This window comes from Hevea brasiliensis, chromosome 11 (assembly GCF_030052815.1).
Source record: "Hevea brasiliensis isolate MT/VB/25A 57/8 chromosome 11, ASM3005281v1, whole genome shotgun sequence".
In the NCBI taxonomy this organism is placed as follows: Eukaryota; Viridiplantae; Streptophyta; class Magnoliopsida; order Malpighiales; family Euphorbiaceae; genus Hevea; species Hevea brasiliensis.
In genome coordinates this window covers 8,579,692-8,606,504 of record NC_079503.1, presented here as the reverse complement: position 1 = coordinate 8,606,504, position 26,813 = coordinate 8,579,692, and the positions used below count along the sequence as shown (strand labels likewise).

The 26,813-nt window shown below is 36.6% G+C and overlaps 1 protein-coding gene across 1 annotated transcript; it reads right to left on the bottom strand.

The window, feature by feature from the left end:
- Positions 1-21,892: 21,892 nt before the first annotated feature.
- On the bottom strand, positions 21,893-26,681 carry LOC110662248 (fatty-acid-binding protein 2). Its single transcript, XM_021821167.2, is given in 12 exon segments — positions 21,893-22,027; positions 22,172-22,201; positions 22,433-22,484; positions 22,588-22,662; positions 22,768-22,804; positions 23,467-23,535; positions 23,820-23,905; positions 23,907-23,923; positions 24,012-24,087; positions 24,275-24,494; positions 24,618-25,228; positions 25,428-26,681. Coding segments are annotated over 12 exon segments (1,425 nt in total). The 5' UTR covers positions 25,482-26,681; the 3' UTR covers positions 21,893-21,929.
- Positions 26,682-26,813: the final 132 nt, after the last annotated feature.

Sequence of the window (26,813 nt, the reverse complement as noted above, 5' to 3'; positions counted from 1 at the left end):
TTCGGAATCGAGAATTAAATTAAAGAACTAATAGAAAAAAAAATAAATAGAAAAAAAAAGAAAAGGAAAGAGGTTGGAAAAGTCAAAGGGATGACATCATGTATGATGTCATAAAGGTTTAATTAAATTATTTTATTAATTAGGGAATTTTGGTCTTCAAAAAGGGATAAGACTAAGGAAAATAAAACAAAAAAAAAAATTTAGAAAAGTCTCTTCTTCCTTCCATCATGTCGCCCCATCATTCCCAAATTCCCTCCATGAAAATTTCTTCCTTTAAGCTTACATTTAAGCTTAATTCTCTTTGTTTAACCTTCATAACTTCCTTAAATACCTCACTAGAACCTTTAATCTCAACTTAAGCACAAGAAAGAAAGAGGAAAGAAAGAGAACAATTGAAGGCTTGGCATTTAAATTGAGGTTAGTATGCTAAACTCTTTATTTATCCATTCAAATGCATGTTTAGGTAATTAAGTGAGCTTAGAACTTGATTTAAATGAAACAAATATGGGGGAAGAATTAAACTGAAATTTCGGGCAGCTTGAGAGGAGTATGATTTACATGAATTTGATGCATTAGAATAAGTTTAAAAGCTTTGATTAGTTGAATGGTTAAGGTTAAGTGCACTAGTTGTGATTTAATGCATGAGATGGAAGAGCTAGGGTTTGAATGTTAGGGTTTTGAGGCAAAATTTTGGAGAAATGCATAAATGATATCTTTGACCAATTGTGGACTGAAAAATGGTCAATAATGACCAAAAGAGATGTGTGGGAATTGTTGGAATGAGAACCAAATTCGTAGGTCCAATGGTCATGCTGCAACCAAACCCACTTTGAAGGACCAAAACTCAAATTTTACAAGTCCAATTGATATGCCACCAATTGAGGATGAAAATAGACATAAAATAGCACAATTTTCATTAAGGAACTATGGCCAAAAACTGACCAAAACTCAGTGAAACAATTGACCAAAGTGAAATGAGAGCAGGCCATCAGACTAAACTGACCACACTGTTCATTTGGTCATAATTCGAGCGAGACAGGTCAAATTGACCTGAAATTTTTTCAGCAATTAGATAAAATATAGACCTAAAACTTTCATGAAGAACACAAATCCAAAGTATGCCATTAACCCATTCAAACCATTGAACAAAGTTGAGTTATCGTTCTCGCAACACTGCAGAATTGCCATTGAGCAGTAAAGTTCCAATGGCTATAACTCTCTCTAGAAAACTCGGATTTAGGTGATTCTTAAACCGATGGAAACCTAAGACATAGTAGAACATTTCATATGAAGAAAGTTAGACCAAATTATGAACTTAACTTAATCAAATTACTGACCAAAATTGGATCAAAATCTGCTAGAACCCAAAATCTCAAAGATGAATAAAGGCACGAAACAAGAATTTTATTTTGGCCATAACTTGAGCTAAAAAAACTCCGATTGAGGTTATTCAAAAATGAGAATACACTTAAGACAATAAGGAACATTTTCTATGAAGGAAGTTTTGCCAAATTCCAACAGTAGATTGACCAATGGAATAGTGCAACTAAGAGCACCAAAACCGAAAATTGGCAATTTTGCCAAAATGACCTAAGCTTTGAGAAAATGACCAAAACCAACAAGTTTAATGACCAAAATGTGGTATGTGGGTGAAGTTGGAGTTCCCATACCTATTAAGCCTTAGAAAGTCAATTATTTGACTTGAATAATGCAGTGAATAGTAACCCGAAACACAAAATTTAAAGAACGTCGAATTTAGCACGTTAGAACTAGGTAATTGTGAAGCTAAATTTATTTTGGATTTATTTTAAGTTCTAGTACTGAAACATTGTAAAATTGTGTGTTTCAGTTGAAAAGAATATCGGGAAGGAACCCGAGGAACCGAGTCGAGGCTAAGGGACGACTCGTTTGAGGTTTGTGCACAACATCACTATGCTTTAAAATGTGTTGATAAAGTGAATGAAATATGTATTTTACATTTGCTTTGAATTATTGAGAATTTATTTGTGACAATAGTTCTGATGTTTTGACTTAAATTGTTGAAAGTTATTGTGTATATTTGAAATGACAATGTTTAACAAATTGTTAAGATAAGTTTTGAAACCACAGTATCATGACCATATATTTGAACACCTCACTAACACCATTAGTGGGAGTAATTAGTTTCGAATTTTGATTCCTTCTCTGGAGAAGTGTTGAGGTGTGCCAGTAGAAGAGGATGTGAATGGATATCCATATATTTGAGCTAGCTAGCCTTGTGATATGATTTCTCTTTAGCCTCTGGCTATTGAGATTCTATTTGTTTCGAATGGCGTGATCTAACTGTGGGTTTTATGAAATGTGTTTTGATACTTTGAAATGAACTTGGTTTACATGTAAAATCTTACAATGCATGATTGTATTTAATTTTCATGTTTAGCCAAATTTTGAATGAATGTGCTTTAAGTTTTGCATAAAGATTATTTTAGTATATTGTGCACCACTGAGTCCTAGTACTCAGCGATAGCTTTTATTGCTATCGCAGATACAGAGACTAGAGGAGCAGCAGACTGAGCTGCTGAGGTGTGTGAAGACATCAGCTTGAAGCCTTCGGGTATAATTTATACCCTAACTGTAAATACTCCTTTTGATGTATATATTGCACATGAATGTATGGGCATGAAAAAGTGGGTCTTGAGCAGTTTGTATAAAATTTGTATAAGTTGTAATATATATTGTGGTTTTGAAACTCTCTTAATGTAAATGTTGTAATAATGTATCTAAATTGTTTTGTTTCAACTGAAATATGAATGATATTGATTGACAGTATTTTGAGAATTATTGAACTTGTGAATTTGAGAAATTGATTGAGATTGAGTATGAATTTGAAGCAGTGGTTAGAAAATTATTGGAAGTGCTTTTATTTCAGGTATTTGAAGAACTGGTTTCTCAAAATACAGAGGGAACTCTGTCAAAATTTTTATAAAATTTGCGTAAAATAAAATGGGCCAAAAATATTAACTAGTTTTAGTTTAACTACATGTTTTAAGTACTTATTAGAAAATGCTCACCACTTATAAAAAAAAATAAGAAAATTATTTTAAAATCCCTTGTAGGGTACTTAATGAGTTATCGGTAGGTGAAGTGCGGTAGTTCATTAGGTATTCCACGGGATCATGTGATGCCTTACAGAGGGGTAAGGTGTGACATATTTTAGTGGTATCAGAGCAAATTTTTGAAGTATGTTTTAACATATAAATTTGTGTCTTTCTTGTTAAGTACAACTGCTCAATTTCCATAATTGTTACATACATTGCATTACATTATGAATATGAACTAACGGAGGGAAATCTCCATGTGTTACTTGTTCAGGAGATACCCTAACTTCAGATTGAAATGGAAGAAGGGGATCGCCATTGAGCGAATTGTTGAAGCTGAGGCACAAGGGGAAGCCCCAGCTTTGCAGAATGTTAGTGGGTCAGCAGCGCCAGCCCCACAAATGCCGCAGTTTCCTGCATAGTTCGTACAGCAGATGGCTGCGATGTTTCAACAAATGGCTGGGGGTATGCCTGCTCAAGCTGCACCCCAACCACCTGTGGCACAACCACTGCCTCCAGCCAGACAATATGATAAATTATTGAAGTATGGGGCTGCAGAATTTAAGGGTACAGTGGACCCTTTAGAGGCAGAGCAATGGCTTGAAAGAATGGACAGAGTGTTTAAGAAATTGCTCTGCCCAGATGAGCTGAAGTTTGAATATTCTGTGTCGCTACTGCAAGGGGATGCATATGATTGGTGGAAGACCATCCCCACTTAGCGTAACCACCAGTCTTGACCAGGATGACTTCATCGAGAGTTCGCATTAAATACATCCCAGATGCATATGTTGATCAGAAACTGCAAGAATTTTTGAGTTTGAAACAAGGGAACCGATCAGTGGCAGAGTATGAGAGGGAGTTCTCCCGCCTGAGTCACTATGCGGAGAGTCTCCTTACTACCAGCAAAGCAAGATGCAAGAGATTTGAGACGGGTTTGAAGCCCAGCATAAGGATGCAAGTTGTGGGATTTCGACACAGCAACTTCTCAGAACTTATGTCCCAAGCACTTGAACTGGAAAGAGTTGAAGCAGAAGCAACCCCAGTGAAGGAAAAAGCTGAGAAATCAGAAAAAGACAAGGGGGAAAAATCAGTTGAACAGAGTTCTGGTACTACCTCTGGAAAGAAAAAGAAGTTTAGTGGACCCAGTAGGGGTCGAGGTGGAAGATTTGGTAGGGGCCGATTCTCTGGACAGAGACCCCCTAGGTCTGGTCAGCAGTCGAGCAGGGGTTCACATTCTGCCCGCCCCTGTGAGACTTGTGGCAAGATTCATGGGGGGGAATGTTATTGGGCCACTGGAGCCTGCTTTAACTGTGGAGGCAAGGGCCATATAGCTAAAGACTGTACTAGTGCTCCGAGATATGGTCCAGCTCCTACTACTGCTGAAGGATCTATTCAGAGTCCTGCTCCCAGAGGTTCACAGTCATTTGGCAGAGGAAGAGGCAGAGGTAGAGGCACTACTTCAGGCAGTCAGGGCACAGTTGGTCAATCAGCACAAGGAAGTGCTTCAACCAGAATCTACGCAATGAAACAGCAAGAAGAGGCTGAGACTTCTGATGTGGTAGCTGGTACATTCTCTATTTCTGGTCAAGATATATTTGTATTGTTTGATCCGGGTTCAACTCATTCATATGTTAGTGCTAGCATAGTCAGTTCAATTGCTGTTCCATGTGTGCAAATAGGTTTTGAAGTGCTAGTAACTAGTCCGTTAGGACAAGAGGTCCGGGTCAACAGAATCTATAGAGACTGTCCTTTGGTGATCCAAGGACATGTTTTCCTGTCAGACTTGATTGAGATGCCCTTCAGAGAGTATGATATTATCTTGGGCATGGATTGGTTAGCCAGGCATCACGCCATGATTGATCAGAGATCAAGACGCTACTTTTGGTCTCCCTTTGTACGGTGATGTGGTAATACACGGGGAGAGGCATTTACTGCCATCAAACATCATTTCGGCTGCACTAGCCAGAAGAATGATCAGAAAGGGGTGTGAAGCATACTTGGCACATGTGATAGACACCCAGGTGGGAAGTCCAGCACTAAGGGACATCCCTACGGTATGTGACTTTCCGGATGTATTTCTTGATGAACTGCCAGGATTACCTCCAGAAAGAGAAGTGCAATTTGAGATTAATGTTATGCCTGGTGTGGACCCAATCTCCATAACGCCATATAGAATGGCACCTGCAGAATTAAAAGAGTTGAAAGTACAGTTGCAAGAATTACTTGACAAGGGCTTTATCCGCCCTAGTGTGTCACCTTGGGGAGCGCCAGTGTTGTTTGTAAAGAAGAAAGATGGCACTCTCCGCTTGTGCATTGATTATCGGCAGTTGAATAAGGTGACAATAAAGAATAGATATCCATTACCCCGCATTGATGACTTGTTTGATCAGTTGAGGGGTGCAGTTGTGTTCTCCAAAATTGACCTGAGATCAGGTTATTATCAGCTAAAGGTACAAGAGCAAAGTATTCCTAAAACTGCCTTCAAAACCCGCTATGGCCATTATGAATTCCTAATCATGCCATTCGGGTTAACTAATGCTCCGGCTGCTTTTATGGATCTGATGAACACTATCTTCAGACCATACCTCGACCAGTTTGTTGTGATATTCATAGATGATATATTGGTCTATTCGAGGAATGCAGAAGAGCATGATAGACATCTGCGGATTGTACTGCAGACTTTGAGGGAGAAACAGCTATATGCCAAATTGTCGAAATGTGAATTTTGGCTGCAGAAAATATCTTTCTTGGGGCATGTAGTATTAGAAGAGGGCATTAAGGTAGATCCAAGTAAGATTGAAGCTGTCCTTAATTGGAGGCCACCCAGAAATGTCACAGAGATTCGTAGTTTTCTGGGTTTAGCTGGATACTACTGTAGATTTGTGAAGGGATTTTCCATGTTGGCATCTCCATTGACCAAGCTGCTTAGAAAAGATGTAAAATTTCAGTGGACGGATAAATGCCAACAGAGTTTTGATGAATTGAAGAAATGTTTGACTGAAGCTCCAGTCCTGACTTTACCTACACCGGGTAAAGAATATACAGTTTACAGCGATGCTTCTCACAATGGGTTAGGCTGTGTATTGATGCAAGATCGAAATGTCATTGCCTATGCATCACGCCAGCTAAAACCGCATGAGAGGAACTATCCAACACATGATTTGGAGCTTGCAGCTATTGTGTTTGCTCTTAAGATCTGGAGACACTATTTGTATGGGGAAAAGTGTTACATCTACACAGATCATAAGAGTTTGAAGTATTTGGGCACCCAGAAAGAGCTGAATTTGAGATAGAGGAGATGGTTAGAGTTGATAAAAGACTACGATTGTCTGATAGACTATCAGCCAGGGAAAGCTAATGTTGTGGCTAACGCCTTAAGTCGCAAGACTATGGCGAGTCTACGGGTTACTCCTTTGTCTTTGGTACATGAGTTGAGATCATTGCATGCCAGCTTAGAGATTAATGATGATGGGCAGACAGCGGTTGCATGGCATGTACAGCCAGTGTTGATTGATCAGATTAGAATGGCTGCTTAGAATGATCAGAAGTATCAGAAGCTGATGGAAGAAGTCCAACAGGGCAAGAAACCAGAGTTCTCAATCAGAGATGACGGTCTATTGCTACACCAGGGCAGAATGTGTATTCCTAATGATGTTGATTTGAGGAAGATCATTTTGATGGAAGCACATGAGTCTCCTTTGGCCATGCACCCTGGTGGCACAAAAATGTATAGAGGGCTAAAGGAGCATTACTGGTGGATGGGTATGAAAAGAGATGTGGCAGAGTTTGTATCTAAATGCCTAACTTGTCAGCAAGTGAAGGCAGAGCATCAAGTACCCGCTGGGTTGTTACATCCACTACCAGTACCAGAGTGGAAGTGGGAGAGAATAACGATGGATTTTGTGATGGGACTTCCGAGGACACAGAAGAGTCATGATGCAGTTTGGGTCATTGTTGACAGACTAACTAAATCTGCTCATTTTCTGCCAGTTCGGATGGACTACAGTTTAGAAAGATTGGCCAAGTTATACATTGATGAGATTGTGAAACTACATGGAGTGCCAGTATCCATCGTGTCAGACAGAGATCCTAGGTTCACTTCTAGATTCTGGGGTAGTCTTCAAAGAGCCCTAGGAACTAAATTGAACTTCAGTACTGCATTCCATCTACAGACAGATGGCCAATCTGAGAGGTAATTCAGATCGTGGAGGACATGCTACGGGCTTGTGTGATTGAGTTTGAGGGCAGTTGGGATACACACTTGCCTCTGATTGAGTTTGCTTACAACAACAGCTACCAATCAAGCATTGGGATGCCTCCATATGAAGCTTTGTATGGCAGAAAATGTAGAACCCCATTGTGTTGGGATGATGTGGGTGAAAGAAAGATGATTGGACCCGAAATTGTTCAACAAACTGAAGAGAAGATTAGGGGGATCCGAGATCGACTTAAGACTGCATCAGACCGTCAGAAGTCCTACATTGATCTGAAGAGAAGGGATATTGAGTATGTAGTGGGTGAGAAAGTTTTCCTCAAAGTTTCTTCTTGGAAAAGAATTATGAGATTCGGCCGAAAGGGGAAACTAAGTCCTCGTTTTATCGGGCCATATGAGGTTCTGGAAAGAGTGGGTCCTTTGGCATATCGTTTGGCACTACCTCTAGAGTTAGAGAAGATACATAATGTTTTCCATGTATCGATGTTGAGGAGGTATCGATCAGACCCATCTCATGTACTACCAGTAGAGGAAATTGAAGTAAATCCAGACCTCACATATGAAGAAGAACCCATAGTGATTCTAGCTTATAAGGTGAAGCAGCTACGGAACAAGCAGATACCGTTGGTAAAAGTACTGTGGAGCCATCATTCGGGCCAGGAGTCTACTTGGGAACGAGAGGAGGACATGAGGAGACAGTACCCACAGTTGTTCAGAGATTGATACCAGGTAAAATTTCGAGACGAAGTTTATTTTAAGGGGGGGAGAATTGTAACACCCCCGTTTGCATAGCCTGGTAGATTTCACTGTTCCGGTGACCGGTGTCGGTCCGGATAATTAATGGGATTAGGGCCACACTTAAGACAATTTGAGAAGCCATAAACACAAATAATTAGTAATGTTTAATTAGTTAACTATAAATAAGAAAAACAGAACATAAAAGGTTAAACGAGCCGAGAGTCACAGCGATGAGTGACCTCCTCGGGAACGATTGCGAAGTCGTTTTAAACTCAAATTTCGAACCGTAAAAAGTGACGCTGCGGTCCTTAGGACTCTTATGAACACAGTGGAAAAGAGAAAATCACGAAAAAGAACTGTTAAGTCAGTCAAATAATTAGGTCAGGGAGCCGAAAGAAATATTGAATTATTTGCAAACCGGGATGAACCGGCGAGGGGCAATTTGGTCAATTGACCCCGAGAGCTGACTCCTGACCTAACTGTCAAATAAAATCGGAGAAAAGAAAATTTCGGAATCGAGAATTAAATTAAAGAACTAATAGAAAAAAAAATAAATAGAAAAAAAAAGAAAAGGAAAGAGGTTGGAAAAGTCAAAGGGATGACATCATGTATGATGTCATAAAGGTTTAATTAAATTATTTTATTAATTAGGGAATTTTGGTCTTCAAAAAGGGATAAGACTAAGGAAAATAAAACAAAAAAAAAATTTAGAAAAGTCTCTTCTTCCTTCCATCTTGTCGCCCCATCATTCCCAAATTCCCTCCATGAAAATTTCTTCCTTTAAGCTTACATTTAAGCTTAATTCTCTTTGTTTAACCTTCATAACTTCCTTAAATACCTCACTAGAACCTTTAATCTCAACTTAAGCACAAGAAAGAAAGAGGAAAGAAAGAGAACAATTGAAGGCTTGGCATTTAAATTGAGGTTAGTATGCTAAACTCTTTATTTATCCATTCAAATGCATGTTTAGGTAATTAAGTGAGCTTAGAACTTGATTTAAATGAAACAAATATGGGGGAAGAATTAAACTGAAATTTCGGGCAGCTTGAGAGGAGTATGATTTACATGAATTTGATGCATTAGAATAAGTTTAAAAGCTTTGATTAGTTGAATGGTTAAGGTTAAGTGCACTAGTTGTGATTTAATGCATGAGATGGAAGAGCTAGGGTTTGAATGTTAGGGTTTTGAGGCAAAATTTTGGAGAAATGCATAAATGATATCTTTGACCAATTGTGGACTGAAAAATGGTCAATAATGACCAAAAGAGATGTGTGGGAATTGTTGGAATGAGAACCAAATTCGTAGGTCCAATGGTCATGCTGCTGGCAGCATGACCAAACCCACTTTGAAGGACCAAAACTCAAATTTTACAAGTCCAATTGATATGCCACCAATTGGGGATGAAAATAGACATAAAAGAGCACAATTTTCATTAAGGAACCATGGCAAAAAACTGACCAAAACTCAGTGAAACAATTGACCAAAGTGAAATGAGAGCAGGCTGCCACTGCACCAAACTGACCAAACTGTTCATTTGGTCATAATTCGAGCTAGACAGGTCAAATTGACCTGAAATTTTTTCAGCAATTAGATAAAATATAGACCTAAAACTTTCATGAAGAACACAAATCCAAATTATGCCATTAACCCATTCAAACCATTGAACAAAGTTGAGTTACTGTTCCTGCAACTCTGCAGAATTGCCATTGAGCAGTAAAGTTCCAATGGCTATAACTCTCTCTAGAAAACTCGGATTTAGGTGATTCTTAAACCGATGGAAACCTAAGACATAGTAGAACATTTCATATGAAGAAAGTTAGACCAAATTATGAACTTAACTTAATCAAATTACTGACCAAAATTGGATCAAAATCTGCCAGAACCCAAAATCTCAGCATGAACAGTGCACGTAAACAGTAATTTTATTTTGGCCATAACTTGAGCTAAAAAAACTCCGATTGAGGTGATTCAAAAATGAGAATACACTTAAGACAATAAGGAACATTTTCTATGAAGGAAGTTTTGCCAAATTCCAACAGTAGATTGACCAATGGAATAGTGCAACTAAGAGCACCAAAACCGAAAATTGGCAATTTTGCCAAAATGACCTAAGCTTTGAGAAAATGACCAAAACCAACAAGTTTAATGACCAAAATGTGGTATGTGAGTGAAGTTGGAGTTCCCATACCTATTAAGCCTTAGAAAGTCAATTATTTGACTTGAATAATGCAGTGAATAGTAACCCGAAACACAAAATTTAAAGAACGTCGAATTTAGCACGTTAGAACTAGGTAATTGTGAAGCTAAATTTATTTTGGATTTATTTTAAGTTCTAGTACTGAAACATTGTAAAATTGTGTGTTTCAGTTGAAAAGAATATCGGGAAGGAACCCGAGGAACCGAGTCGAGGCTAAGGGACGACTCGTTTGAGGTTTGTGCACAACATCACTATGCTTTAAAATGTGTTGATAAAGTGAATGAAATATGTATTTTACATTTGCTTTGAATTATTGAGAATTTATTTGTGACAATAGTTATGATGTTTTGACTTAAATTGTTGAAAGTTATTGTGTATATTTGAAATGACAATGTTTAACAAATTGTTAAGATAAGTTTTGAAACCACAGTATCATGACCATATATTTGAACACCTCACTAACACCATTAGTGGGAGTAATTAGTTTCGAATTTTGATTCCTTCTCTGGAGAAGTGTTGAGGTGTGCCAGTAGAAGAGGATGTGAATGGATATCCATATATTTGAGCTAGCTAGCCTTGTGATATGATTTCTCTTTAGCCTCTGGCTATTGAGATTCATGTGATTTCTCTTTAGCCTCTGGCTATTGAGATTCTATTTGTTTCGAATGGCGTGATCTAACTGTGGGTTTTATGAAATGTGTTTTGATACTTTGAAATGAACTTGGTTTACATGTAAAATCTTACAATGCATGATTGTATTTAATTTTCATGTTTAGCCAAATTTTGAATGAATGTGCTTTAAGTTTTGCATAAAGATTATTTTAATATATTGTGCACCACTGAGTCCTAGTACTCAGCGATAGCTTTTATTGCTATCGCAGATACAGAGACTAGAGGAGCAGTAGACTGAGCTGCTGAGGTGTGTGAAGACATCAGCTTGAAGCCTTCGGGTATAATTTATACCCTAACTGTAAATACTCCTTTTGATGTATATATTGCACATGAATGTATGGGCATGAAAAAGTGGGTCTTGAGCAGTTTGTATAAAATTTGTATAAGTTGTAATATATATTGTGGTTTTGAAACTCTCTTAATGTAAATGTTGTAATAATGTATCTAAATTGTTTTGTTTCAACTGAAATATGAATGATATTGATTGACAGTATTTTGAGAATTATTGAACTTGTGAATTTGAGAAATTGATTGAGATTGAGTATGAATTTGAAGCAGTGGTTAGAAAATTATTGGAAGTGCTTTTATTTCAGGTATTTGAAGAACTGGTTTCTCAAAATACAGAGGGAACTCTGTCAAAATTTTTATAAAATTTGCGTAAAATAAAATGGGCCAAAAATATTAACTAGTTTTAGTTTAACTACATGTTTTAAGTACTTATTAGAAAATGCTCACCACTTATCAAAAAAAAATAAGAAAATTATTTTAAAATCCCTTGTAGGGTACTTAATGAGTTATCGGTAGGTGAAGTGCGGTAGTTCATTAGGTATTCTACGGGATCATGTGATGCCTTACAGAGGGGTAAGGTGTGACAACAGAGACCTCCACTATCTGGTCAGCAGAGTTTCAGAAGTTCCTATCCTCCCCACCAATGTGAAACTTGTGGAAAAAATCATGGTGGGATATGCTATAAGGCTATTGGAGCCTGTTATAACTGTGGAGGCACAGGACACTTTGCCAAGGACTGCACCAGTAGTCTCAGAGTTGGACCACCTCCTACTATTGCAGAAGGGTCAGTTCAGAGCCCTGTCACTAGAAGTTCACAACCACCTAGCAGAGGTAGAGGCAGGGGTAGAGGTAGCCCAGCAGGCAGCCAAGGCACAGTGAAACATTCAGAGAAAGACAGTGCTCCAATCAAAATCTATGCAATGAGACAAAGGGAAGAGGCCGAGACATATGATATTGTGGCTGGTACCTTCTCAACTTTTAATCAGAATGTGTTTGTGTTATTTGATCCGGGTTCTACCCATTCTTATGTGAGTGCTAGCATCATTGATTGCATTATTGTTCCATGTACAAAAATGGACTTTGAGGTGCTAGTAACAAGTCCGCTAGGACAAGAGGTCAGGGTTAATAGAATGTATAGAGATTGTCCTTTGATGATCCAAGGAAACACTTTTCTGTCTGATTTCATTGAAATGCCCTTCAGAGATTATGATATCATCTTGGGCATGGATTGGTTAGCTAGGGATCATGCCATGATTGATCAGAGGTCAAAATAGTCACTTTTGGTCTCCTCGATGATGATGTGGTAATACATGGGGAGAGGCAGTTATTGCCATCAAACATCATTTCGGCTGCACTAGCCAGAAAAATGATCAGAAAGGGTTGTGAAGCATACTTGGCACATGTGGTAGACACCCAAGTGGGGAGTCCAGCATTGAAAGACATCCCTACAGTACATGACTTTCCAAATGTGTTTCCTGATGAATTGCCAGGATTACCTCTGGAAAGAAAAGTGCAGTTTGAAATTAATGTTATGCCTGGTGTGGATCCAATCTCCATAACGCCATATAGAATGGCACCAGCAGAGTTGAAGGAGTTGAAGATACAGTTGCAAGAATTACTTGAAAAGGGCTTCATCCGCCCTAGTGTGTCACCTTGGGGAGCACCAGTATTGTTTGTTAAGAAGAAGGATGGTACTCTCCGCTTATGCATTGACTACCGGCAGTTGAATAAGGTGACAATAAAGAACAGATATCCATTGCCTCGCATTGATGATCTATTTGATTGGTTGAAGGGTGCAGCTGTATTCTCCAAAATTGATTTGCGATCTGGTTATTATCAGTTGAAGGTGCAAGAGCAGAGTATTCCAAAAACTGCTTTCAGAACTCGGTATGGCCACTATGAGTTTCTAGTAATGCCATTCGGGTTAACAAATGCTCCAGCTGCTTTTATGGATCTGATGAACACTATCTTCAAACCATATCTCGACCAATTTGTGGTGGTGTTTATTGATGACATTTTGATATACTCGAGGAATGCAGAGGAGCATGACAGACATCTACGGATTGTACTACAGACTTTAAGGGAGAAACAGCTATACGCCAAATTGTCGAAATGTGAATTTTGGCTGAAAGAAATCTCCTTTTTGGGACATGTTGTGTCAGCTGAAGGGATCAAGGTAGATTCCAGCAAGGTAGAAGCTATCCTTAATTGGAAGCCGCCCAGGAACATCACAGAAATTCGCAGTTTTCTGGGTTTAGCTAGATATTACCGTCGGTTTGTGAAAGGATTTTCTATGTTATCTTCTCCACTGACCAAATTGCTTCGGAAAGATGTAAAATTTCATTGGACTGATAAATGCTAGCAGAGTTTTGATGAGTTAAAGAGGTGTTTAACTGAAGCTTCAGTTCTTACTTTACCTACTCCGGGTAAAGAATACACAGTTTATAGTGATGCTTCTCACAATGGGTTAGGCTGTGTATTGATGCAAGATCGGAATGTCATTGCTTATGCATCACGCCAGTTGAAACCGCATGAGAGGAACTACCCAACACATGATCTGGAGCTAGCAGCTATTATTTTTGCTCTGAAGATCTGGAGACACTATTTGTATGGGGAGAAATGCTACATTTACACAGATCACAAGAGCTTGAAGTATTTGGGCACCCAGAAGGAATTGAATTTGAGGCAGAGGAGATGGTTAGAACTCATTAAAGACTATGATTGCTTAATAGACTATCAGCTAGGGAAAGCAAATGTGGTGGCTGACGTCTTAAGTCGCAAGACTATGGCAAGTCTCAGAGTTTCTCCTTTGTCCATGGTATATGAATTGAAAGCACAGCATGCCAGTTTAGAGATTGATGATGAGGATGATGAGTTGCATGGCATGTACAGCCAGTGTTGATTGATCATATCAGAATGGCTGCTCAGAGTGATGAAAAATATCAGAAGCTACTGAAAGAAGTCTAGCAAGGCAAGAAACCTGAATTCTCTATCAGAGATGATGGTTTATTACTACATCAGGGCAGAATGTGTGTTCCTAGTGATGTGGAATTGAGACAGATCATTATGAAGGAAGCACATGAGTCTCCATTTGCTATGCACCCTGGTGGAACTAAAATGTACAGAGGGCTGAAAGAGCATTACTGGTGGATGGATATGAAGAGAGATATAGCTGAATTTGTTTCCAAATGCCTAACTTGTCAGCAAGTAAAGGCAGAACATCAAGTTCCAGCTGGTTTGTTACATCCTTTGTCAGTACCAGAGTGGAAATGGGAATGAATAACTATGGATTTTGTTACAGGACTTCCAAGGACACATAGTAGTCATGATGCAGTATGGGTTATAGTTGATAGATTGACCAAGTCTGCTCACTTTTTGCCAGTTCGGATGGACTATAGCCTGGAAAGATTGGCCAGATTGTACATATATGAGATTGTAAAACTGCATGGAGTGCCAGTATCAATTGTGTCTGACAGAGATCCTAGGTTCACTTCTAGATTCTGGGGTAGTCTTCAGAGAGCCCTAGGAACTAGATTGAACTTCAAAGACAAGATTCCACCCACGCATGGATGGCCACCCGAGAGGGTTATTCAGATATTGGAGGATATGCTACGGGCTTGTGTGATTGAATTTGAAGGTAGTTGGGATACACACTTGCCTTTGATTGAGTTTGCTTATAACAACAGCTACCAATCAAGCATTGGGATGCCTCCATATGAAGCTTTGTATGGCAGAAAGTGCAGAACTCCCTTATGTTGGGATGAAGTAGGTGAAAGGAAGATGATTGGGCCAGAAATTATTCAGCAGACAGAGGAAAAGATCAGATTGATCAGAGATAGACTCAAGGCTGCATCAGACCGTCAGAAGTCCTATTTTGATATGAAGAGAAGAGATATTGAATATGTAGTGGGTGATAAGGTATTCCTAAAAGTTTCTCCTTGGAAGAGGATTATGAGATTTGGCAGAAAGGGGAAACTGAGTCCTCGTTTCATCGGACCATATGAGGTTCTGGAAAGAGTGGGTCCTTTGGCATATCGGTTGGCATTACCTTCAGAGTTAGCAAGGATACATAATGTCTTTCATGTATCCATGTTAAGGAGGTACAGATCTGACCCATCTCATGTACTATCAGTTGAAGAGATTGAAGTAAATCCAGACCTCTCATATGAGGAAGAACCCATAAAAATTCTGGCTTATGAGGTGAAGTGGCTGAGGAATAAACAGATACACCTGGTTAAAGTGCTGTGGAACCATCATTCAGGCCAGGAAGCTACTTGGGAACGTGAAGAGGAAATGAGGAGACAGCACCCACACCTGTTCAGAGACTAATACAAGGTAAAATTTCGAGACGAAATTTATTTAAGGGGGGGAGAATTGTAACACCCCTATGTTCTAGAGTGCTCTCACTGCTCCAAAGGACTGTTGTCCGCATGACTAGGATGCCTAGAACTATACTTCGATATGAGTGAGGAGACATAAAATAATGAAATACAAGAAGAGAAAATACAAGAAAAAAACAAAGGAAAAATAATAGCAAAGAAATGTAACCAAGTTAAGCGAGCCGAGAACCCTAGCGATGAGTGACCGCACCGGGAAGTCACGGCGTGGACCGTTGACTAGTCCTGGACCGCGGGGAACCCTGAAAAATATTTTTAGGACTTAAATAAACATCTATTGAAGTATAAATATCATTAGAAATATCAAAGAAAAATTAAATAATTAGTACAAAGAAAAGTAAGAAATCAAAAAACGGACAAAACCCGGTGTTACCGAAAAATCGAGAATGTAATCCGAACAGGGGCATTGTGGTCATTTGACACCCCAAGTTGTCTTTTGACCTAAATGTCTATTAAAAATAAATAATATTACACTTGGAAAATATAATGAAAAATTAATTTAGGGGTACCTAATGTAAATAGCCAAAAGTGGAGAGTAAATGGAGTAATTAACACATTTAACATATAAAATGGTTTAATTAATGTGAGTGGACCACTAAGAATTATAATATGTATTAAGTGGGCAGATTGCTCCACTAAAACATCATCTTCAACCTTTGAAGACCATCCATGCCGAAATGAGAAGCTTGAAATCCTCCATAGCCGTTTTGCTTTAAGCTTCATCAACCTCTTCATTTCACCTCCAAACACCTAGGTTGCTTCATTAAAATTTATCCCCACATCACAAGGAAGAGTTTGATAACAATTTCAAGAAGTTTTGGTGAAGATTTAAGAAGTCTCATCCATAGGTAAGTTTGAGTTTTTGAATATTGCTTTGTTAAAGTTTGTAAGCATGTTATGGGTGTTTGAATTATGAAGAAATTTTTGAGGTTTGATGTTGAATGGGAATGTGTAATTTTGGCAGCCATGGAAATACCTTGAAGGCAGGTTATTTGTGCTTGTAAATGGTGAATTAAATGATTGATTAAATGTATATTGTGTAGGAAATTGTTTAGGTGATGTATAATTAGTATATGTAAATATAAAATGAAATTTAAAGCTTGGAAAGTAATGGAATGTAAGTGTACCATTGTGGCAGTTTGCTAACCCTTGAAGAATGCTGGAATTTATGCTTGGTTTATGGAATAATGATGTTAAAATGTGTTGGTTGTTATAGCAGTTTGAATGTATGTATAGTGGTGTGAAGGTTGGACATGTGAATGAGCTTGGTTATGGAGTTAAATTGTTGTAAATTGAGTTGGGCAAATTCTGCACTTGTTGATGCACATTGAATGTAATTGTAAACTGCCAAAATGACCTATAATGTGTTGTGAATTATGTTTAGGTCATGGTACAACAAGAATTGGCTTGAATGTTAAGTTGGTGAGTGTTAAAAGTGGTGCTTGATGTGTATGCAAGAATTTCAATAAGGCAGTCTGAGTTTTAGGCCTATAACTTTAAGTGTGTGGCTCCAATTGGTATGAGACCAATTGGAGGTGAAACTAGGCACAAAATTTGTCAAATTTCATGAAGGAAGCATACCAAAATTCTGCTTGCAAGGTAGCTTGAAAAATGACCAAATCCGGATTAAGTGCAATTGAGGCCTGAAAATTGACCATTTGGGCAGCAGTTAGTGTTTAGGCCATAACTCACTCAAAACAGGTCCAATTGACCTGAAATTTTAACCATGAGTAGTTAAGACCCATATCTACAAGTCTTATGAAGACACAAAAGCCCAGAAATGACCATAAGCAAGTCAAACAGCTTGCACAAGTTCAGGTCCAAAAACTGGCCGAACCAAAGTTGACCAAAATTGACCTAAAATGACCAAATTTGATGCCATTTGACCAGCAATAGTAAAATGACCATAACTTGGTCTACATAACTCAGAATGACCTGAAATTTTGCCCCGAGTTCTATAAGACATAGATCTGCAAGTTTATAGTTTTGATCGAAACCCGAAAATCGAGGGAACTAGGTCGTCCGGCTAGGTCAAACTAGTATCCCGGAATCCAGCAAGTTGCAATAAAATGCACTAAACAAGGAAATGAAATTGGTAACATGTACCAACCCTAAAAGACTATCGAATGTGACATATTAGTAACACTAAAACCTAATTTACCTAGAATGCATCGAGGGTCGACATATTAGGTTGATTAAGCAAATAATAGCTTTCAGTGAATTACTTATCAAGCATTATCGATAGAGACAGTTTAATTTAGTACTGAAACACTTCAAATTGTGTTTCTCAGTTAGTAAAGACTCAGGGAAAGGGAAGGAAACACTGAGTCCAGACCAGGAGACAGTTATCAGAGGTTTGTGCACAACAACTATTTCTTTTGAATTATTTTCAATTGAAATAAATTACGACTATTTGCATATTATTGTTTTAAATTGTGAAACTATGAAAAAATTGTTTGAATGATATTTGATGGATACTTATTGATTGAAAAGCACTGTAAATGGGTTGAAACCACAGCTATCATGTATATTGATTGTATTCCTCGCTGGCTTGTCTAGTGGGATGAATTGAATTCCCTCTCTAGCTGAAGTGTTGAGGTGTGTGCCTGTTGAGGACAAATAGAATGAGTACTCATATTTTTGCTAGCTAGCTATGTTATTCCTCATTAGTCATCGACTTTTGAGACGAATTGGATACCTCATTAGCCATTGGCTTTTGGGACGAATTGAACTTTGGAACATGATTAAGCTGTGTGTGTGATTTATTGATATGTATTGCGAGATTGTGAAATGAATTTAAACTCTTATTGACATATACTGTCTTTTGAATTCAACCATTATCTGACTTATTGAAATTTATTGTGATATTGAGAAATGGAGTTTAAATTCTTGTTGACAATTACTGTCTTGAAATTAACTATGGTTTTAAGTATCCACTATTTATATGATTTATGAATTGTGATTTAAAGTTGTATTTGGTTAATGTTGTGCACCACTGAGATATTGTCTCAGAGATAGCTTTTATTCTTTGCCGCAGTAGACAGACAGACAGTAAGCAGACTAGGTCGCTAGTACATCCAGCGAGAGATTATCGGGTATAATGAGTATACCACATTTTGCATTTTGTACTGTAATGTATGTTCACTGTATGTACATATTATTTTTGATTTTGAGCAGTTGTAAATTCAAATTGTACATTAAAGTTGTAAAATAAATATGAGTTATTTTGGCTTGTAAAAATTGTATTATATTTCTTGTATCTCAGTCTTTGAAAAATTACTATGGTTTTGAGTTGAGAAATATGTTGTGTTGAGAAACATGTTGGAGTTGAGATTTGGAAATATATATTGAAGTACTTTTTACAGGTTTTTGAAGAACTGTTTTATCCAAAATACAGATGGCATTCTGCCAAAATTTTTACAGAAATTCCAAATAATTCAAATGTGTTAGTTCTATCACTTCAATTCAAAAAGGTTTTTAACACCTGTAAATAGTGCTCACCACTGTAAAAGAAGTAAGAAAAGTTTTTAAAATCCCTTGTAGTGTATTTAATGGGTTATCAGTAGACGGAGTTGGTAATTCATTAGGTATACTACGAGATCATGTTATGCCTTACAGAGGGGTAGGGTGTGACATTATAAATTTATTATATTACATTATTTATTTTTATTATTAAATTAAATATATAATTATTAAATTAATATATTACATTATTTATTTTATTATTAAAATAAAATATATAATTATTAATCTATTATATTATTTTATTTTATTTTATTATTGAAAGAAGAAAATAATTAAATTCTTTAAAAAAATAATTAAATAACTTTAAAAACGTAGAAAAATAATAAAGTAATTATTATTGTTGATAAAGAAAAAATTTATAATTAATTTTATGTTTTTAGATATAAATAAATATTTTATATTTTATATTATTAATAACAAATATTTTAACAAAGTTGGAATGTATTAATTAAGATATTAAAATTACAAATGAAAAACATAAAAGTATTAATAATATTAATTTTCGAATTAAATGAAAAAAGATAATATGGTCAAAATAAAAAATAAAATAAAATCAACTATTAGCTAATAAGAAACAGTTTTAAAAATAGAGCTGATACAAACTGTAACCGATAGGTACCATATCAGTTAACCATCAGCTATCAGCTTTATTTTTTAAAATTTATCAAACATTCTAGTTTATTTATTTAGATGTCTATCAGCTATCAGCTGTACCTAACAAGTAAATCAAACGCCTCTAAGAAAATGTAGGGAAAATTTTGATAAAAATTTTCCAATTCATATACTTAGATTCTTGCAATCTCAAAATCATTCTATTTCCCACGAAATGTAATAGTTTAAAGGTATAATCTCATCAAAACAAGAAATACCTTTGAAACAATTTTTTTAAAGTACCTTTCAGATAGATGTAATTTGGGCAATGGAAGGAAAGCATGTGGAAGAACCAAGCAAACTTGTAAATGTGTATAATTAATGTGCTCATGAAATCAAAACGGACGTTGTTTGGATAAAAATAATTAGTTCGCCGTCGCCGGGGATCGAACTCGGGTCGCCCGCGTGACAGGCGGGAATACTCAGCACTATACTACAAAAACTTTGTTGAAATAATTTTCAATTTATTAAAATTTATTGAAAAAATAGTGGGCCCATAGAAATTGAATTTTTTAGTTACTGTTCCTCCTGATTTTTATCAGTTATTTTTTCTAACCGTCCCTTAATTTTAAGAGCAGTTTTTTTTTTCCCTCATTATTAATTTATTATTAAAAATATTTAAATTTAAATTTTATTTTACAAAATTTTTTGTAATAATAGATTTTGAGATTAAAAAAAAATTAAAAAACATATTATGTTATTTTATCTATTTTTTACTTAAGATATGTAGTTTATTTTGTAATAAAATAGTCGTAAATAACAACTTTTCTTCCTTTTTAAATTAAAAATAAAATAAAATTAAAAAAAATGACTCCCCTCCCCTCCTCTCTCTCTCTCTCTCTCTACACAAAAATTGCCATCTATATTAAAAAAGCTATTAAATATACTTGATGCACATATATTATCTCTCACAATCACATAAAGCCAAATCTCTATATTACAAGGAGAGTTTACTTTTCTAATCTCTATATTATAATGAGACTTTATTTTTATGTGAAAAATGAACACTATAATGCCCTTACATTATCACCTACAACATCATGCTCTCTCTCTCTCTCTCTCAATGCATTCAGAGTAGCTGAATGCATTCATCAAGCATGCATATACTTCTCGTCTCTTTTTTTTTTGTAGAAGATATCCAGAAAAACATGTGGATTACAAACTGTTCCATAAGGAAAAGGAAGACATAGGAACATATATAAATATTTGGGAAGGCCCGTTCAGCTGAAAGGCTGGGAAGGAGGCGAGCATGTGAATTGGAGTTCTCAAAAGGATACATTCGATTCTTGCAGATAGCCGATGTTTTCAATAGTACGAAAGACCTAATGACTTTTAGTTGTGAGACTAAGATTGGACCAATTGAAAGCTTGAAGAATTATTTCCAGAAACGTTGTGCAACCAAATTCCAGACAGATGAATTTCTAGATAAGGAGGAGCTTGAGATTTCACAAGGTATGCCTGCTGACAGCACTACGTTCTTATCTTCTTCTGGTGGTCTTAGCAGCAATGAAAATGATAACTCAAACATTAGCAAGGATGGGCTTTTGACTACCTTTGAAAAGTTAGCATGGGCACATCTTGATGTTTACTGCAAATTGCAGAGACAAACATCCACTAACTTAAATGAGAGTGAATCAGGGGAATTATCTTATTTATACAAGAGGGATAACCACAGTCAACCATTTTAAGATCCTAAAATCTTGAATCCGGAACCCATAACTTACCTCTGTCAAATTCTCAACTCTATGAAGCAACCAAAGCATAAAAGACCATATGATTCAAAGATTACTCCAGATAGTTAATAACAGGCAAGCAATGAATTGGGTTGAAGGAAGCTGCAACTACATTTCCTCTCTATTTGAATAAATGATAGTTAGGGATGGGATCCCCCATCCAAGCTGGAAGTCCCTATAAAAGTTACAAAGAATCACAACCCTCTTTTTATCCTTTTTTCCTTTTCCTCCACCCTCTTTGCAGTGTCAAATTTCAACTTACTGAACCTATGGCCAAGCATTTTTAATCAAAATTTTCATATACCTAAGCTACAACCAGATCTTCAAGTGTATAGTAAATGAACTGTGTAGTCATGTGGCAGGCCACCCAGAAGTATATTGTATCAGTAACCAATTGCTCATTTAAAAACCAAGACAGTGGAAATGCATTTAACTGGGTTAACAATTCCTAATAATAAGGGCTACATTATTGCCAATCTCTTCCTTTGTTTCCTCTGACACGGGAATATCTCCAATATACATGTCAAAGAAAGCCCCTGCCAAGTGAAAATGGTATTCATAATCTTCCCCTACCTCAAAAAAAAAAAAAGGAAAGAAGAACTCTCCCTCTCACAGGTGCACATGTGCCCACACACAAAAAACAGCAAAAAGGAGAAATCACTTACTACATAATTCCTTACTATGGACTGCTCCAATCTGTTTACCTCCAACTGCATGAATAAAATTAATTCAGAAATGAGCATTAATTTGGTTGCATACAGATTAAATGTCATCACTCATTCTCAATCTAGATGGTTATAGATTAACTATGGCAAATAGCTTATACAACAGAAATGATAGAAAAGGCTGTCTTGCGTCAATGCCCTTTCTCATTACATGCATGGCTATAACTTCAAAAATCTTACACAAACAGACAAAGTTTCCTATTGATAGCAACTTACTTTCCGTTATTAGTTGCCCATAATCTGTTCAGCGAAAATCAACTGTTGTTCCCTGCATAAATTCCATTTGAAGTTGAAGTAACTGTCAAACCTTGACATAAAAGAAGAGATGAGGTATAAAATATTATATTACTAATAAGCACCAAAATAATTACCACAGGTAGTGGAATATCTTTTGTGAAGAAGGAACCAAATTCTCTCATGCAACTGTAATCAGTATCGGGGTTTGTCTAGAATAAATCAATAAGAGTGAGAATTTATAAGCAAAATGTTTTCTTTCTATTTCAAGAATAAATAGGAATAACCAAAAAGAAATTACTAGTCAAATAATTTACCTTCAGTAAACGGGCTCGAAGTGATTTCTCGAAAGCACTGCACAGACATAAAACTAAGTACGTGAATCACTGTTGATGCTTAATTCTCAGGACAACCTAAGCATCTATGAGTGACTTGGGAATGAGCTTTTGAATGTTGAAAAAGCTGGGGCAAACCTATTGAAGCTCTGTGTGGTTGGACAGGTAAACAATCTAAGCTAAAGATACTCCTTCAGTAAGAGTAGGATCCATACAAGTAAAAGCTAAAAACCCATGGCCTAAATGCCAGATCAACTGGTTGAACCAAGCCATCCCCAAGAAAGTTTTAACCTAAAACTCAGTTCAACTAGTATTTAGACTTCAAAGCCTGAATTGAGACCCAACCTACCTTATTAGTGAGTAAAGAAATGCTTTGAAAGTGGAGCAAATAAGAAAATAGTAAGGAAAATGGTACTGTTATCAGATAAGAAAACAAGCCCTGAAGACGTTTAGGTTTACATTTTCAATCTGGGCTAGTGAACCCCAAAATGCCCACTGAACTACTAACATATTACATAAGGATGACAGATCTTAAGCTGAAGATAGTTCATCAAATGACAGTTTTCCCACGTTGTACTGAGAATTTGCATCTCACTCCATGGTGTAGCTGGAATCAGAGACCAAAATCCACTAAATTTTTTCAAGTATATATTCAAACAAGTGAAACAACATTTGACTTACTTCTTCACAGCATTGATTTTCATCCCATTACAGTTAATGACAAGCCGAACAGTCATGCCAGTATCTTCCCTGCATCACACCCATAAAAACTTTCATAAGAACAGTAAGAGAACAATCATAAAACATGTACATATTTTGATTTATACAGCCATGGAAAAGGATGTCCAAAAATATGAATGTTGTTGAGCAGCTAATCATATGCCAGGTACAGGAACACTCAATTAATAGACCAGGGCAAAGACATCAACAAATTGATGACCAACTTAATGGCAAACAACAACAACAATATAAAGCAACAAATATAAACGGAGGGGTAAAAATTAATATGTTGAGCAGGACCACTGCTCATATGCCTGAGAAGATCCTCATAAAAGTCACGGCATTTAATTAATTCATTTGCAGGAACAGAAGCATACATTGGACCCAATTTCTCACAGACAAGAGTTAGGATGGACATCTATATGAAACAAAAATTAACCATTACTGACTAAATAAATTCAATAAAATGAACAAAACTTTTACAAAGCAAATATACAAATACTTACAAAAGCCAAATGCATAAACCTTCAGTGACTTTATTTTGATTATTTTCATAGTTCTGGATCCAGTTCCTACAAGAACCTGAAAAAGCATGCAGAAGTTGTTCACAATAAAGGTTCACGGGGCAGAGTACATAAAATCAATACAATGATATATAAATAACCATAAAAGCTCAATTCAAGGCGTACTGAATAGTAGGGATGGAGCCTTGTTATTGAAGATGAGAAAGCTAGGTACACAAGGGAAAAAACAAGAAGTTGAGGTTTACCTCTGAAGTTAAACAAGATTTATGCTATCCAGCTGAGGTGTCCAAAATCGCTGGAAATTCAATGCCAGTTCTAGGCTCAACAGCATATCTTGTCTAATTTAATTCAGGAAATGAGAGGCCTGAACAGCCATGGCGCCCAACTCCACAAGGCCTTTGATCTATGGATCTGTGAACTTGTACATCACCATTTTCCAATGGAACAGCTAATACTTTCGAAGCTCTGATAACCATAAATAGCAAACAAATTTTGGATTCTAAAATCACTTCATAAACTTCAAGGAAGTTGAGAAAAATACTTAAGTTCACATTAATGAATGAATTAATTAAATATCAAATGACTCACAAGTTTTTAAATGGTGGTACCAGAGTGGCAGCTAATGAGAGTATTGAGAATGATTGAAGTCCTTCAGCTTCTCCGCAGAGGAGCCTCATCATGAAAATTGAAATATTACCTGACACCACAGGAGAGGAAGATTCTCCTTTTGATCTAAAGCTGAAGCGAAAACCAGTAAGATTATGTCTAGTGGATGTAATGTGCTTAACTTGTGTAGGAGTCCTTGGTCCATGTTGATTGCCTGATATTTGCTATGTCAAATTTGAACTGGACGCACCAGTGAACCAAAAAAGTAAAGCACCTGCAAGCTTCGACATGCAGTTAAGAGCTTCTTGAAAAGCCATGCTTTCAGGGATGTATAAGCATCTAGATTGGTATAGAGAATTGTCTACAACTGAAGTCAACTGGGACAATGTATGACCCCTGAAACTTTGTGATGAAAGGGGCTCTAAAGGAAAGCTTTAAGGAGAACCATCATTTGGATTCAGGAAAAATAACCAATTATTCCACATAATTTCTTTTCTTTTGCTTTTGCTTTTTCTTTTTCTTATCCAAGCTAATGCTGATTTCAGAAGCCTCAAAATTTTATGCCCGAAACCAGTGCGACAAATTAGAAATACCTGCATGAAAACATATATAATATGAAGAGTTCATTACTGAAGGTAGTTTCAATAAAAGGTCAGATTAACTTCGTATATAACACCAGAGTACTAAATACAGATGCTATGTTGTTAGTTCTCATCCTTCATTACAAAGACTAATAAAAGGAATCCCAGTTCAAAAAAAAAAAAAAGGGATTAATCAGATAAAAAAAAAAACCTTGTACTGTTCGATTGGTTCCATAAAGTGGAAGGCCAAAGAATTCTTTTGCATTGGAATTCATTTGATTGTAGAGAAAACACATTACAGACTTGAAATTGAGGCCCAGAACCAACTTCCAAGCCTTGCAATTCCATGGATCAAGCTCAATGTGATCCCAATAGTAAAGACTGAACCAACAGAGAAAGACTAAACAAACAAAAGATCATGCAAGCAAACATTCCTAGAATCAGAATATAGTAAAACAAATTGCAACAATTGAGATATACAAAATGATGAACAATTAAGCTATCACATTCCAGCTTGTTTCAAACCTGAAATTGTTATGTCAATTCATGCAAAAATAAATAAAGCTCAGCAATGCAACTAGAATGCATGGAGAAAAAGATGATATCTTTACAACGCAAACGTTTAGCAGAACTTCCAATTGTGGAATCCCAACAAGAACTGAGAAGAAAACAATAAAAAGCATAACCACCTGATATTAGAAAAGGAGAAATTGAGTCGCTAAACAGAGAAACAAAGAATCTTCATTTTGCTGTTAATGTGTTTCCTTTAGATTGTGACCTTGAAAAGGAATATTCGTTGTTTCAGAAATGAGAAAAAGTTTGAAGTCACAGCCAAATAGGCTCCAAAAGAATTGCTTGCAGACAGACAAATAAACAAACTGTAATTTGGCATTTGATGACGCACTTTCCCTTTCGTTGACTTGTTTGGATTGAATGGCAGGGAAGAAAGAGAGAGTTTCAATTTTCCAATTATTTGGGATTTTTGGCAGCCAATGGGAGTTTTTGTTATGTATTGACGATTATGTCCTGGAAGTGGTCTCCAAGTCACGTGTGTTGCTGTTTACCAGATCCTAGTTGGAAAGAGAAGCGCTTCGGCATTAACTTTTGTCGCGCGGACAAGTAAATTTCTTTGTCGTCCTACTCATAAGAGTTAAACCTTTTTAACCGGCCATCTCGCATCTGCATCTGTCTGCTACTCTATAATATTACGAAATTCATACATGATTTGACAACGAAAACAATGAGCTACACGGCTTAATCATACAGCCTGGACGACTATGATTCCAAAGAGTTACACGGCCCGTGACATCCCATGACTGTGTTGACATCGTGTGGAATATTAAGGTTCACATTCTCTCATTCTCATGCGTGTTCAGATTTTTGCAACAAATGTATCCACCCCTTTTCTTTTTTACTGAATTCATTTCCTTCCTAACAAAATTATAAGAAATGGTCCTAGAAATATCTTTCCACTGAGGACAAGTGGCAGAGGAGGACTTGTATTTGGACATGCAGTTCTATCCATCTTCATTTCTATATAATATGTTTCTTTAAATCCAATATAGTGTTTTCCCTTTTTTTTGTTTAATTTAATACA